Source organism: Globicephala melas, chromosome 20 (genome assembly GCF_963455315.2).
Source record: "Globicephala melas chromosome 20, mGloMel1.2, whole genome shotgun sequence".
Lineage (NCBI taxonomy): Eukaryota > Metazoa > Chordata > Mammalia > Artiodactyla > Delphinidae > Globicephala > Globicephala melas.
In genome coordinates, this window is record NC_083333.1 from 27397195 (window position 1) to 27413736 (window position 16542).

Genomic DNA, 16542 nt, shown 5'->3' on the forward strand with positions numbered 1-16542 from the left:
ATCAATTTATCATCCGATCACATTTTAATGGACACAGTCCCTAAAGAATATCTATTTTTCTTTACTTATATTGTTTGCTCAACAATGCACTTTCTGATATCCTCTGCCTGGCTAACACCTACTTATGCTTAATCCAAACTTAAAGATTAAAAACTTTAATATGGTACAATAAAAGCATAAACAAAGTTAATCATTAGAAAACAATCCACAGAAAATAATGAAATATTTATGACATAAAAGATTAATGTCCTTAATATATAAAGAGATTTAAAAATCAATATAAAAAGATGAGCACATTTATTCTTGACTCTTAATCCATTCTCTACACAATAGCCAGAGTAGTATCTTTAAAACTCAAATCTGGCCACGTCACTTCCCTATTTAAAGTCCTTCCATGGTTTGAATTGCTTAGAATGAAGTCCAAAACCTAGCCCACAGATATGGTCCTTACCTCTCTAGACTTGTCTCCCATCATTTTTCTCCCCTCCTTTTCTGGACTCCAGACAGACTGGCTTTTTTTTTTCAGCTCCTGACCACTGTGAAGTTTTCTCACATGCTGATCAATGTGCCTAGAGACACACCACCACTTCCTTCACCTGACAGATGCCCACTCTTCCTCTAGATCTCAGCTTAAACATCATTTCTCAGGGAAGTCTTCCATCATCAACTCCAGATCAGTTCAGATCCTCCATTATGTGCTCTTCATAAGCCTTGAGCAAACAGATGAAATCATGTTTATGAACCTTCAGCACTCAGAACCAGACCCCAAGAAGTGGTGACCCTTCCCAGGAATGTAAAGTTCAGGGCTAAGCAGCTGTTGGCTTCTGGAACCTTCTTAACTACAGTAGTCATGGATGGTGAGGAAGCTCAGGGAAAAGTTATGATGAGAGTTTCTTTTAAGCTGTTGACCCTTAAATTTTTTTTGAATAGACAATTTTGAAAACATAACAAGATCTATGAGACTTCTCTCCATAAAAATCCGCATAAGCAAAACTTTTCATAACATTGTTCCAGCAAACAATGTTTCACAGTTACCTAAAGTCCATCTGTTCACCTCAGGTTAAGAACCCCAACCACAGGACTACTGAGAATCTCATACATACAAACACAGTTTCCCTGGCTTTGTTCATTTAACTAATACTTATTGAGTATCTATAGTATAGAGATTCCAGTAATACTAACACCTGGTAAGTGAAAGTTGTTTTACAGTTTAAAAAGAAAGTAAGATGTTCACATAATTGTCTCATTTACTCCTCACAAAAACCCAATGAGGTAGGCACACATAGCTCTTCCTATTTTACAGATGAGAAAATGTTAGCAATCCCAGAGAACTTAAGTGATTTGGTTAAAGCTACCCAGCCAGAAAAGGAACTGAAGCCCAGAAGTAAATGCACCCTTTTAAACTTAGGCCTGGCCCCTTCCCTCCATATTAATATTGACTCTAGAGGCCAGTGGTGATAGGACTTGTGTCTAATGAGGTAGCTGCCTGCTGAATGCCAAGGTCATCATATTAGGAAAACCTCTGAGACCACAGTCTCAGCTCCCAGTTCCCATGGTGGTCATCTTCATGCTCACCTTTCCCAGTGGTAACACAACTCTGCAAATTGGTGGTCCCAGCAGCAGGACTCTCCTGGTGTTTAGGGGAGGTAGACAGAGCTCCCATCCCCTTGCCCAGAGAGCACAACGGCTAACATTTTTTTGAGTTCCTAATATATGTCAGGTACCGTACCAGGCTCTTTACATAAATAAACTCATTAAATCCTCAGAACAACACCATGGTGTAGGTACTATTATTATTTCCATTTTGTGGACACTTAGGGGAGGTTAAGTAACTTGCCCAAGGTTACACAACTTATAATTTTCAGAGACATGATTTGAACTCTGGAGGCTGTGCTCTTAACCAAACAACCCTTCTGCCTTTCCCAAGACAATTGTTCTTAACTTTGCGGGGGGGGGGGCATATGCATCCTAGAGAGTGTAATTTAAGCTCTGGACCCTCCCTCTAGGAAAATGCAGTTAAGCAAGATTTTGAAAAATATTTCAGAAACATCAGGGACCCCTCTGGGTCATCATCTGTCGACCTCATACATACTGGAGGGAACTGTCCAGAGACCAAAAGAGAGGTGGCTCCAGCGCCGCAGGGCTTTGCCTCTGCAACCGCGGGAGGAGAGTTGAGCGGCGTGGTGTGACGGGCATGCTCGGTCACTAAGAATCAGGGACGGTGAGCTCCCGGGACCGCAATACCCTGAGAACGCAGCTGGGTCGCTGAGGCTCCGGAATCCGGTAGCTGAATGAGATACGCACGGGCCACCGGCTAGATTGAAATCTTGCGTCCCTCCCAGCATCCTGGAGTCACGAGACAGGGGACTAGGACAGAACTCTGGTCCCAGGCGCGCAGGGACTGTATCGCTGTTCCTGGTGCTGAAACGCCGCGGTTGCCGAGGGCAGCAGCCGCCTGCTCTCAGGGTACCGCGCCGCAGCGGCTGCGGGAGCTGTCCAGTGCTGAACCGGATGCGGCCCGGTCCGCGGGGCTTAGACCCGAGCCGGCTGCACCCCGCAGAGCCCGGACAGAGCTTCTGGGAGCACTGACTGCAGAGCGCTGGGAGAGTGGGGAGCAGCGGGCTCCAAGGCAGGCATGGATCTGCAGAGACTCGACTCCTACCAGGGGGGAGCTGGCCCTGACTTCCATGAGCACGTCCTGTATAAGGTAAGGATCTCTAGTCCCCCGCCCCCATCTCAATCCTGGGAGAGGGTGCCGTCACCAGTTCTCTCCGTTCCCCTCGCTTTGCTTTGGAACTTAAAGAGAAACTAGCCTGTATCTGTGAGCCTAAAGAACGCTTTCTGCGTGATCCTGTTTGCTGCTCAAAACAGATGCTTGAACGCGGGGGAGGGGCCGCCCCCAGTGGTTCAGAAGATCAGGAGCTTGGCTCATGCATTTAAATCACCTGTGTCCCTTTCTCACTCACTCTTCCTGCCTCTCAGCCCTGTGAACCTCGAGCACCTTTGCCCTCCGTTAACCCTTGTGGGAGGCTACATTTGTCCTCCCACCCTTACCTCACAAGCTCTGGACCCGGTAAGTCTGGTAGCTGTGGCCAAATATCTGAATTCCTGGCCAACTTGGCTGAGATTAAACATAGAAATGATCTGCAGCAGAAATAAACTGTTGTTTTCAATCCAGATTCCCTTGTGCCTTCAGAAAGCTGCCCTCCAGCCATGACTCACTCATAACCTCCTGAAAGTGTTTGTGTACTTCATCGTTCACGCTCATCCCTCGCTTCCCTCATTCAAGTTTTTTTAGACAACTAAGTTATCAGTAACATAACTAGATTATAACTAAATTATCAATAATGTAAATTATCAAAAACGTCCTCTTGAAGTGATTGTTGGGGAAAAGTAGCAGCTTCTCTCTAGGCAGCACTTACGGATCCAACACCCATCACTCTGAAGCATCAGAACCTTATATTTGCCATAAGAAGTCGTTATTGTACCTCATCCCTTTCTCTGCCCTCCTCATTCAGCCCTTATATTTCCCACTTTGCTAATACCAGTTTATCTATTAGTCTCCTGAAAGGCTGTACATGGTCCTATAAGTGGAGATGTTTTAAAATCAAAGTATCCCTCTGAAAATTCCATGAACGTAAGCTTCGAAGTCATTGCATCCACTTTGGTCCCCTATTATACAGTTGACATCTGAGGAAACTCAAATCCGGAGAGGCAAAGTGACTTGTTCAAGAAAATAAGACCAGGGATTATGATTCAAAGCCTAATATTCCTTTCCCTCTACAAGTTTGGTCCATAGACCAGCAGCGTTGGCATTACCTCAGAGCTTGTTAGAAATGACATCTCAAGCTCCACCCCAGACCTGCTGAATCTGAATCTGTGTTTTAACACGATCCCTGGAAAATAAATATGCACATTAAAGTCTCAGAAACACAGCCGTGTGCCACACTGGCTATTTCTGACACAAATTGCAGAAAACCGCACACTAAGGGAAGTGGGCTATAGATTTGAAGAGCCCAGTGACTTCTCCCTCCAGGTCCCTAAGCCCCTAGGGTATAGAGAAGGAGAAAAGTGTGTAACTTCTCCAGTCAGGAAGTTTAAAAACCACTACAGTTTGAAGTAAACTAGAATAAGATCTGTGTTCTTTGAGGTGGTGAATCTAGCCTCAGTAGAAAATGCATGTAAACAGAAGGGAACATAATTACAAATCAATTACAAAAGCATCCTGCTGACTAGATACATGGGTCTCTCCAAGTTTAAACCATCTTATAAAGATATAAATATTCATTTTAAAAGCTTTAAGATTTGGTGGTCAAAGATTTAAAATTATTGATCAAGTGTGGGCTTTCCCACCTCAATTACCCACGCATGAAATGCAGGATGTAGCCCATGAGAACTTTCACTCCCTTCGGGTTTATTGATTACCAAATTGGAAGAGAACCTTTTCCTACGAGTTCCAGTATATTTGAAGACGGGTGTCTACTCACCACTAGTAAATACTCAATATCTTCAGCTTGGTTGTAAGCATCTTGAGAGCAGAAGCTGGTCTTAAACCTTCTGTGATGCTCAACAGAGTAACATATATGTGTAGCAATTTTCCTTTTCCTATAATACTGGTCACCTCGTCCTAATATTATTTTATTTTTGTACAAGACTTTTTATTATGATACGCTTAGAAACCTTTTTGTAAAGGGGCAAGGTATCAACATATTTGTATTTTTTTAATTAATTTATTTTGTTTATTTATTTTTGGCTGTGTTGGGTCTTCGTTGCTGCGTGCAGGATTTCTCTAGTTGTGGTGAGCGGGGGCTACTCTTTGTTGCGGTGCACGGGCTTCTCATTGTGGTGGCTTCTCTTGTTGTGGAGCACGGGCTCTAGGCGCGCGGGCTTCAGTAGTTGTGGCGCACGGGCTTCAGTAGCTGTGGCTCGCGGGCTCTAGAGCACAGGCTCAGTAGTTGTGGCACACGGCCCCAGATGCTCCGCGGCACGTGGGATCTTCCCGGACCAGAGCTCAAACCCGTGTCCCCTGAATTGGCAAGCAGATTCTCAACCACTGTGCCACCAGGGAAGCCCCTGGAGGGGACATTAGTCTTTAGATCAAACATTCCTCATGGGTCATGTATACATTATAATGCTTACTGTATACATTTCACTTGATAAAGCTAATTACATCACATTATTTGTGAATATCCAAATTTTAAAAAGTCTTAAAATTAAAATGGCAGTGTGATACAACCAGCATATAATATTGATCCACACAGAGTCTGATGCCTTATTCCTTGTTTTCCTTCTTTCTTTTATCTTCCCACTGAATCAAAGCCTCAAATTACCTAGATTTCCATCTGATAGTTTGATTAAATTAATTGAAACTCAGATTTGAATTAATGATAGATCAATAATCTTACTAATTTTCCCAAAACTATAAAAGATCTCCAGTTGACAGAGTAAGAAATGATGATTTTCCCGGCATAACTCCAGGCATTCTTCTTAATCCATAAAATGGCAGGCATGTCCTTCTCCTTCCTTCCCTATATATCGAGTAAACCTGCTAGCATTGGAGGGTCTTCTGCAGAGGCGGGGGGTGGCCGTGGCTCACCGTGAGGACAAGGACACTGGCAGCAGAAGTTCTGGACATATTTGTATTATTTTTAAATGTGCTGTGTAATAGAGTCCAGGGAATCCTGATGATTAATTAGAACACATTGACCATGGGAGGCAGGGCTCCCCTCCAACATTAGTTGCTAGGAAGGATTTTTTAATTAAACATTTTGTTGAAGTATAACAAACACAAGAAAAGCCCAAATCATGTGTATACCCTGATGGGGTATAACCTGATGGGTTATCACAAAGAGAGCCGCTCTGTGCAACCACTATCAAAATAAAGGTAGACCCTTACCAGCTTCCCAGAAACCACACCCCACATACCCCCTTCCACATACACTTCCTATTCTCCTTCCCAGAGGTCACCTTTATAGACGGGGAAGTGTTATTTAATGTTTTGACAGGGCAATCAGATTTTACGTAGGATCGTCTTAGAAACCTGCCGGAAAAGAGGTATTGCTGTATGATGGAGAGAAACCCCAGGCTTGTATTCAGACCTTGATGTGACTTTGAATGGCATCTGTGAGCCTTTCTTTTCTTATCTATAAAATAGGAATAGTAATACCTGGCTTATTGGGGTTTTTTGAGTGAAAATGTTAGATAACATAATGTAATTTCTTTCTTTCTTTCTTTCTTTCTTTCTTTCTTTCTTTCTTGGGTGTATAGGAAACATTCAATAAATGGTTGTTATTAGGACACACATCTTGAGCTCCAGCACAACTTCAATAGGTGTCACATTGGGTCTCACCTAAAATAATGAAGCTTCGTGAGAAGAGCAGCAACTTCATATGCAGAAACACACAGATATTTCACAGGCACAATCCCATGGGATTAAGCTCACACACCCACCTACACAAAAATCATGACTGTGTGAACCTTGCCACCCTGAGTTCCTAAGTTGAATAGCTCTTTTCTCTGGGAGGTGAGACATGGGGTGCAATGAAAAAATTCACTTATCTGGAAAACATACACCAAGTATCATCAACCTTGGATAGCACTTGCACTTTAGCTCATCCCGAGAGGTGGAGGCTGACCCAAATGAGCCTGAGTAACTCTTAGAATATCCTCTGAGTGTGGGCTGGAAGCTGGGAACTGTCTGGAAACACTGAGTCCATCCATGACATGCTTGGAGTTTTTAAATAGAGTCGCTGATGTTCTCACCAATCTGAATATTTGATGCAACTAAATAATTTAAAACATGTGAACAACCTTGCTGCTCTTTCCTTTAGAGTGCTCCCAGCCCTCTTTCGCTGCCAGTATGATCTTATGCGCCATCAAAGGCAATGATGGGAGTTAGGGGCTCAGAAACACTCCGTGGTGGGTTCTTACTCTGTCAGGTCCTGACTGTGAATTCTGAGCAAATGAAGTACAGAATGGGGGCAGCTTTTGCCCCAGATGCTAGTGAATCAGGACAAAGTGAGTTCAATAGCTCACTTCCTGGACTTCCCTGGCGGTCCAGTGGTTAAGACTTGGCGCTTTCACTGCAGGAGACACAGGTGCAATCCCCAGTCAGGGAACTAAGATCCCGCAGGCCACGTGGTGCAGGCCCCCACCCCCGCAAAAAAAAAAAAAAAAAAAGGAGCTCACTTCCTAACTCATCCTCCCCAGTGCTGTGATGAACACCTTCATGCTAATCTTGTTCCAAGAGGAGCAAATAATTACTAAGTTAAAGTCAGTCTCTTCTATCAAAACTCAGAAAAACCAGCAACCAGGGGGCATAAAGGCGTGGACGGTCCATCCATTCATCCAGGGCTTGGGCCTCACTGGAAAAAAGATGGAATCATTAGAGAGATAAGGATGAAAGTTCTCTGTCCTACAAGGATTTCCATGTCCTCTAACTCTGGAAAAGGTAAGCAGGTCACCTCCACGCTCTCCCACCTCTCTTGTGCTTGTGTTTCATGTCCCTCTCCTACGGCTCATCTTGTATGTCTACCTCTTTCAATAGTCCACGTGCCTCATCTAGTCATTCAGCAAACATATACTGAGCATTTTCAAAGGGTAAGAAACTATGCTGAGCGTTATAAAGAACACACACACACATGCACACGCACACGCACACGCACACCCCAAAAAAGTGGTTCCCACCTTCAGTAAGCTCATGGCCTGTAAAACATGCACACACGGCTTCCCTGGTGGTGCAGCGGTTGAGAGTCCGCCTGCCGATGCAGGGGACACGGGTTCGTGCCCCGGTCCGGGAAGATCCCACATGCCGCGGAGCGGCTGGGCCCGTGAGCCATGGCCGCTGAGCCTGCGCGTCCGGAGCCTGTGTTCCGCGACGGGAGAGGGCCCGTGTACCGCAAAACAAAAACAAAAACAAAAAAAAACATGCACACAAATTGCTATAATACTGTATAGAGTCTCAGATGAGCCCTGATAAAGGTACAGGAAGATACAGTGAGATAACTCAGAAAGAAATGGTCACTTCTGACCTCAATTTGAGGCCTCTCTCTCATGGCCTCTGCTTGAGAATTAATATCTAAAACAGGCAAAGTTCCGTACACCAGCCAGCCTCCCTCCCACAGGGCTGTCACCCACTGATCCTAGAGAAGGATCTGGGTTCAGTGGTATTGTTATTCCTTGCCAGAAGATTTTACCAGAGAAAGACAAATCAACCAGCAAGAGGCCATACCAGCTACTCTATCTCCCTCTACCATTCTTTATCCCTCAAGAGCACTTTTCTTCCATTAAACAATGTTAATGAGGGACTTCCCTGGTGGTCCAGGTGCTAAGACTCTGCGCTCCCAATGCAGGGAGCCTGGGTTCGATCCCTGGTCAAGGAACTAGATCCCACATGCTGCAACTAAGAGTTCGCATGCCGCAACTAAAAGATCCCTCATGCTGCAAGGAAGATGGAAGATCCTACGTGCCACAACTAAGACCCAGCGCAGCCAAATAATTAAATAAATATTTTTTAAAAAACAATGTTAATGAAACACAAATTTGTGTTCAAAGAATCCGATTCCACAGAAAATCCATGCCCTGTAGGTGAAGAGATTTTAGTCTCAAAGTGAGTTCATCAATATTTCAATACCATAATACCTCAATAAAGTGGTTTATTTTCTAAAAAAGGAAAAAGAGAGAGAAAAGAAGAAGAGGAGGCGAGGAGGAGGAGATGCAGGAGGAAGAAGCAAAAGAAAAGAATATACAGGGTTTCCCTGGTGGCACAGTGGTTAAGAATCCACCTGCCGATGCAGGGGACACGGGTTCGTGCCCCGGTCTGGGAAGATCCCACATGCCGCGGAGCAGCTGGGCCAGTGAGCCACAGCTGCTGAGCCTGTGCTCTAGAGCCCGTGAGCCACAACTACTGAAGTCTGCGGACCTAGAGCCCGTGCTCCGCAACAAGAGAAGCCACCACAAAAAGAAGCCCGCGCACCGCAACAAAGAGTAGCCCCCGCTCGCCGCAACTAGAGAAAGCCCACGCGCAGCAACAAAGACCCAACGCAGCCAAAAATAAATAAATAAGAAAATTTATTTTTTTTTAAAAAGTTTTTAATTAAAAAAAAAAAGAAAGAAATATATAAAAGGAAAGTGTGAGAAGACTAGATCCAATTCTTGCCAGATTTCTATCTTCAGCTCAGGAACAAACAAGAAAGCCAAGAAAGGTTAGCTGCTCCCCTCCCTGTAGAATATTTCCATTTGCTTGTTTTCCTCCCTTGTCTGCTCTGGAGACTTTCGGATAAACAAATGTCTATGTTATATCATTAACAATCTCTGACCATCTGGGACTCCTTTGGCTAATTCATCAGTCCCGCCCAGATCCCAGCCAGCCAGCTAGCATGGGGAGTGATGCCAGCTGGTTCTCCTGCATAACCTTAGCAGGAAATGACCGTGACTCTGTCCAATGTCTCAAAGGCATTTTCCAAACTCTCAGGCTTCCCTCTCCAAGCACTCTTCCCTCTAATTTAGAGTTCCTGGGACCCTTTGTGAAGAAACTTCTGAAACTCACTAGTGTTGCTGTGCTAACGTTTCCCTTGTGAGGTGTTGTGGGAAAGGGCTGCGCCTTCCTTCATCTTCAAGACAGGAAATCCAGCTTTGCTGGAAGTAAACAGCCAGAGGTGAGCATCAGGCTAGGGAATTGTGGAAATGGACATTTGAAGTGGCTCTAAGTTTATCCCAGCATGCTCCTTGTTTCTATCCTCCTCTCTCAGGCAAGAGAAACAATCCTTGGAGATTCCAAGTGAGAATGGAGATCACAGCTCCTTTGCTACCTAGCAGAGCTCAGGCAATGTACCTCCCCAGACGGAAGAGCCCTGGACCATCCTCCCATCTGCCAAGCAGAGGAGGTTTTCTGGGGACAAATGAGAGAACTCCAAGACAGCAGCAGACAACAGATCTGTAAATCTTAACCCCTGAGTGCACCCATCAAAGCCTCCCCGACCTCACGCTGCTCGCGAAGTTAGCAAGGTCCTAAGCAGTGCAGTGAAAATAATAGAACCGTTGAAACAAGCAGAACTCAAAATTCCCCCAGCAAATGATTCTTACTTCCCTGACCTCGATGCCAAAGTCTGCTCCCTCCCTTCCTGTTTGCATTTCTGCTTATTAGCGGACAGTTTTTACCCATCAACACAAGGGTGTATTTTTAATAATTTGTGCTTATGTAAATGCCATACCATAGGTGGTATGCTTTCAGGTGTCTTGAACCAAGTTGTGTTTAATCTCATATTTCCTTTTGCTTTCTAGTCCTCTGCCCACTGCTGCCAACAGCACACACACACACACACACGCGCGCGCACACACACGCACACACACACTCCTCTCACAAGCTATAGGCAGGGCCAGTGATGAGGCGTTCTTATTCTTTGTCTCTTCTTTGGTTGTTACGAGCCTTTTAATGGCAAAGCAAGAACGTTCCCTTTTCTTCCTCCCTCTGCCATTTGAGTTTTGCATCCACATCTCTGCCGGCAGCTCTGCTTTTTAAAAAGCGGCTCTGCCCTCTAGCAGAGCGATACTCCCAGGGGACAGTCAGGAATTGGCAACTACTTCTTCCAGCCCCTCCCAACTTCACATGGAGAAGGCACTTAACCTCTGCGAGGGAATGAAGCTGCTGGTACGGGCTCAGCACAGAAGGGGCAGAGACCCCGTCCAGCTCCTCAGGATCCCCCTCCCTCTGTGGGAGCAGTGCCGAAACTTCTCTGTGCCCAGATTCTTCCCTCTTCTCTGGTCCCCTTCCCAGGTTTCATTAGGCTATGAACTAAGTATTAAATCATCTACACTATAGTCTAGAGGGGCCCAGGAAGACTAACAATTGTTAATAATAAATGATAAAAATAAAGACAAATGGTTCATTTGTGGAGCAGTATAATTTACAAAAAACCATAATGCAAATGCTATGACACTTTACTCTTACCCCATGCTTTTTCCAGTAGCTGTTATTATTAATTCCATGTTATAAATAAGGAAATGAAAGCCAGACGGAAAAAAAATAGTTACTTGCTCGAGGTTCACAGCACATAGGCATTATGGGAATTCAAACAATAACAGCAGAGCCTTACATAGCACGTATGTGCCAGGCACCATGCTAAGCACTTTATATCCTTCAGTCCTACAACAACCCTATTTTTTTTTTTAATGAATGTATTTATTTATTTTTGTCTGCGTTGGGTCTTCGTTGCTGTGCGTGGCTTTCTCGAGTTGCGGCGAGCAGGGGCTACTCTTCGTTGCAGTGCATGGGCTTCTCATCACGGTGGCTTCTCTTGTTGCAGAGCACGGGCTCTAGGCACACGGGCTTCAGTAGCTGTGGCGCGCGGGCTCAGTAGTTGTGGCGCATGAGCTTAGTTGCTCCGCGGCATGTGGGATCTTCCCGGACCAGGGATCGAACCTGTGTCCCCTGCATTGGCAGGTGGGTTCTTAACCACGGAGCCACCAGGGAAGTCCCAACAACCCTATTTTAATCTCATTTTACAGATGAGTAGACTGAGGCACATAGACATTAAGAAACTTACCTAATGTCACCCAGCTAATAAGTGGCAGAGCCCAGATTCAAACCCCAGCAAGCTGGAAATGCAAAGAGGTAGAGTCAGGAGAGGGCAAAGGGTTTCTCCAAGGGGCTCACAGATTGTCATCACTTTATGGTGTCCCCAACTCTGCAGGATCAAAGATGAGTTTTGTTCACTCAGTCAAGGGTGGATCCATCTCAAAAAAGCATTAAAAATAAAAGCTAAAAAATGCAAAATAAAACAAAAAAGAGTGGAACCATATCTCCAGGCAGGCTTGTGTTAATCAAACTCACAAAACTGAGGTATTGTCCTAGATGCCAAGCCACATTATAATCAGGGGATGGTTTGCTAAGCATGAAATTCAAAAAAAAAAAAAGAGAGAGAGAGAGAGAGAGATTTGGAGAACTCAGATGTTTAAAGATATCAGGCTGATATGGTTTGACGGCTGGCTACACTACAAGGACAGCCTCAATCTACAACCCCCTCTGCCCCTCCGACCCTCGGGTCCTCTCCACACTGACCTCTGCCTCCCTTGACTGTGTTTAACTGTGACTTCGGGCAGGTAGGCATTCTATTCTCCCCAGATACCCAGTTTCCAACACTCCTACAGGGACCACTTGCCTTTGAGTTTGAGAATGCCCTGGACTTGACCCGGTGATGGGGAGAGAAGAAGGTGGGGGAGGGATGCTTCCCCCAGCTGTCGTCCCACCACTCTGCCTCCATCTCGCTCAGGGCCCATGTCAGGGCCTTAGGGATATGGGTTTCAGGGGAGAGACCACGAAAGAGGAAAAAGGTGATTGCAGTCATTTCCTTATATCCCACCACTGCCCCATTCCACATGCCCCCCTTGAAACTGGATATTTCTGGTTGAGAATCTTGAGAATCAGCAAACGTCTGCCGGATGCCATGTGTCCCTGAGGGTCCAGGCACAAGACCCATTCCCCACCCCAAGGAGCTGAGTCTGGCAGGCTGGGTGGCTTAGCCGGCTGGCACAGAGGACTCAGGCCACATCTGACTGTAGCCCATGTTGACACATGGACATCAGTGCCCATGAAGACTTCTCAAAAGTCAGAGACCTCTCGTCTCACATGGTGGGAAGCAGGGGACCAGGTCAGATACCTGCAGCTCTCTCAGGCTGTCAAGTTCTGGATCCTGATTCAGCCACTGATCCGAAAGGCTGTAAACTCCACAGCCCCAGGAAAGGGCCCCACCTCTGAAGGCCAGAATGGCTCTGGGCACCCAAGACAGGGATCCCTTCAAATCCACGTCCAAAAAAGGAAGGTGTTTGTTCTGTGAAGTGCCCAGAGCAAAGATCCGTGGCCCAAGCATGGCAGAGTCAGATTCAGAGAAACAAAGCTGGTACCCCTCCCTCAGCGTCGCTAAAGATCTGACCCAAAAAAACATCCAAACTCAACAGTGCCAGGGCCCTTGTTTGTTTATTTTTTTTTTATTATTTTTTTTTGCGGTACGCGGGCCTCTCACCGTTGTGGCCTCTCCCGTTGCGGAGCGCAGGCTGCGGACGCGCAGGCTTAGCGGCCGTGGCTCACGGGCCCAGCCGCTCCACGGCATGTGGGATCTTCCCGGACCAGGGCACGAACCCGCGTCCCCTGCATCGGCAGGCGGACTCTCAACCACTGCGCCACCAGGGAAGCCCCAGGGCCCTTTTTTGATTTGGATTATTTTATTTATTTTTCTTGTCTGATTGTTCTGTAATAATTGTCTGATTGTTCTAGCTGCAACTTACAGTACTGTGTTGGATGAAAGTGACACAAGTGGAAAAAAAAAAAAAGGCCAGGGCCCTGACCCCTTAGGATGACAAGTTGATGCATGAAGAGAGGGTTTAGAAAGACAGAAGTGAGGGGCCAGGTGAGCTCTGGGGTCATGCCCTCCAAGACCTTCACTCTGCCCTGTCTATGCCTGAAAAGCCAGGTCTCCCCCAGACATCACAGACACCACAAACGCATGAGAAGGCCACACAGAGTAGTCCCGGACCACCTCTTGTCCTGTCCACTTTCTTCTCATCTACACCCTGCTCTGTTCACCCCTGTCCTGTCCACCAACTATCCTGCCCACTCCCTGCCCTGTCTGCCACCTGCTCCATCCAACACTTGCTGTTTTCACTGATTTTCTTAGAGCAGGAGACAGCTCGTTAGCAATAAAAGAGAACTGGGCTCAGGGTGTTGTCCTGGCTCTGCATCAGCTGACTGACCTTCCCTGGTCGTTCCATTCAAAAGCCCTTTGCAGTCTGCAGAGCAGTTGCACATATGTTGTCACATTTGATTTCCACAGCACGAAGCATGAGCAGCACAGACATTATTACTGCCTGTGAAAGGGGAGCTCTGTGGTCAGGACCCTTTTGATTGCCAGTGAGAGAACCAACTCAAACCATCTTAAGCCAAAAAGAGAATTCACTGGCGAGCCTGGGGATGCTACTGACATCCGGCTCCGTTGGATCTGGGGACTCAGACAATGGCACCAGCAGCCTCGCTCTCTCTGTCCCTCAACATTCTTCCCTCTGGTTCAGCTTTAATTACAACTTCCTCCTGGGCTCACATGGCTGCCAGCAGCTCCAGGGTCACATCCTCACAGCTGCCTGTTTCAACTAAAGTCCTAGATCTAATGCTCATTGGGCTGAGATGGGTCACGTGTCCACCCCGAAGGTGGAGTCTGTCCTGCCCATTCCCTGTCAATGGAGAATGGAAGAGAGCAATTTCCAAGGAAAATGGGGGTGATGTAAGCTGTGGGCTCGCCATGCAATGACGGATGTCCCTATGGCAATCTCAGAGGAGGTTGGGTAACAGTGTCTTTTAAATGTTTCAGTGAGAAGTGATTGACAAAGAAATGAACTGAACTTGCCACTCTCCCATCTAAATTGGGCTAGTTGTGTCCCGCTCACGGTGTCACTTAAGACTGACTAATCCAACTTAGTTTCTTAGTAACCAGACCCAGGAAAGGAACTGACGTCACCCTATAAAGGGATTGGTTTACTGGGGCTGTGGAGCCAGACCTCACCCTGAGGCTGGGAGTAGATTTTCCTATGGAGGAAGATGACCCAACTTTCCAGTTTCAATCACCCAGGGAGGAGGCAGATTGGGGTGGGGGAAGGGGGGCGGGGATGAGGATGCAGGAGGTGAAGCTCAGGCTGGAATGAAGGAAAGTTCTTCCTCTTCATTTTGGGATCAGAATCAGGTGGTGTGAAGATGCCTGGATTGGACTCAGGAAGGCAGATGAGAAGTGAGACAGAAGCCTGCCCAGCAAGGCACGTGTCATGAGTGTGCAACCTGGGCCCTACATTTGGAAGGGCTCCTTGATTGTTTTATTACTCTGCTGTCGCCATCTTGAGAGTATTCATTTTTGTACAAGGAGCCCCATATTTTTATTTTGTGCTGAGACCCACAAAATATATAACCATTCCTACTGTCAAATAGGAAGCCCTGGAGGGTCTGAGCACAGGTCTCTGCAGTAGTTCTGAGCTATCCTTTGGGGCGTATCTCCTTTCTTTTGGCCTCACCCCACGCCTGGTTTCAGATGAGCTGGGAGGACCTAGAGAAGGGCTACCTTACGCTCTGGGCAGAGCGGCTGAGGAATGAGTTGCACTCCTCCCCAGGGCCATCACTGTGTCAGCAGCAGTGGCCACTGGCAAAGAATGGCCCAGCCGCAGAGCAGTCTGCAAGGGCCGCGAGCAGGAAAGCTGGCATGGAAGGCAGATCAGAGCATCCAGGGGCTGGTAAGCCAGGCCCCAGCCTCGGGCAGGCCCCTGGGGGTGAGTGGCCGCCACATAGGCCGGGGGAGAAGTAAATGAGGCTTGAGCACGGTGCTGGGCGAACAGTCAGCTTTTATTGGTGGCTGTTAGTCAGTAATGGGAGCCATTATTACTAATACATGTTTAATTACAAATTTGAGAAAAGCAAAGCAAAGCAAAAAGCTACCTGTGGTGCCACTGCTTCAAAACACCTTCCTTAAATAAAAATGGAATCGCACTCTGAATATATCCATGTATATGTATATGTGTGTGTATATATATGTGATGTGTGTGTATGTATGTATGTGTGTATATATATGTGATATATATGTGTATATGTGTATATACATATGTGATATGTGTGTATACATATGTGATATATATGTGTATATGTGTGTATACATATGTGATGTGTGTATACATGTGTAATATGTGTGTGTATCTGTGTGTATATATGTATGTGTATATAGGTATATATACATATGTGATATATATGTGTATATGCATGTGTGTATATGTGTGTATACATATGTGGTGTGTATGTGTGCATATACATGTGTGATATATATGTGTGTGTATCTGTGTGTATATATGTATGTGTGTATATAGGTATATATACATATGTGATATATGTGTATATACATATGTGATATGTCTGTGTATATATGTATGTGTGTATATACATATGTGATATATATGTGTGTGTGTATGTATCTGTGTGTGTGTATATATATATATATATATATATAGAACAGGCATTTTGTCATCCACCTTTTTTTAATGACTACATGATATTCCATTGTATGGATACGTGAAAATTCATTGTTAATTCTGAAATTTTAAAGCTTAACAAAAGATACAGAGACTAACATAACAAAAAAGAAATGCCCATGTGCCCTCCATCCATATTAACTAAATGCTAACATTTTGCCTTTAAAAAAGCCTTAAAGGAGCTTTCTACTGGGTGTGTGACAGTAGCTCCTGAGGGACCTTTCAGAGAGAGCTGGGGTCAGCTGGAAAGACATCAGTGGGGCCTACGCTATTACACATTGGGAACCAGAAGGTTACCTTGAGATCACAAACTAGAGGGTCTGTGGCACTTTGGTTAACCTCCTTCTTGCAGAGGACTGAAAAGACCCTGAGACACATCTATGATTGTCCAAGGCCACCCAGCAAATAAATAAGAAAAAGACAGAACCCCGGAACTTCCCTGGTGGTCCAGTGGTTAAGACTCCATGCTTCCACTGTGGGGAGGACAGGTTC

At 45.8% G+C, this 16542-nt stretch overlaps 1 protein-coding gene across 2 annotated transcripts in view; it reads left to right on the forward strand.

The window, feature by feature from the left end:
• Positions 1 to 2195: 2195 nt before the first annotated feature.
• Positions 2196 to 16542, forward strand: part of RAB37 (RAB37, member RAS oncogene family) — a 71384-nt gene continuing 57037 nt past the window's right edge. For both annotated transcript variants that reach the window (XM_060290978.1, XM_030837574.2), the window contains exon 1: positions 2196 to 2707. In XM_060290978.1, coding sequence (XP_060146961.1) covers positions 2636 to 2707 — 72 coding nt within the window. In that variant the 5' untranslated portion in view covers positions 2196 to 2635. The remainder of the gene's footprint in view (positions 2708 to 16542) is intronic.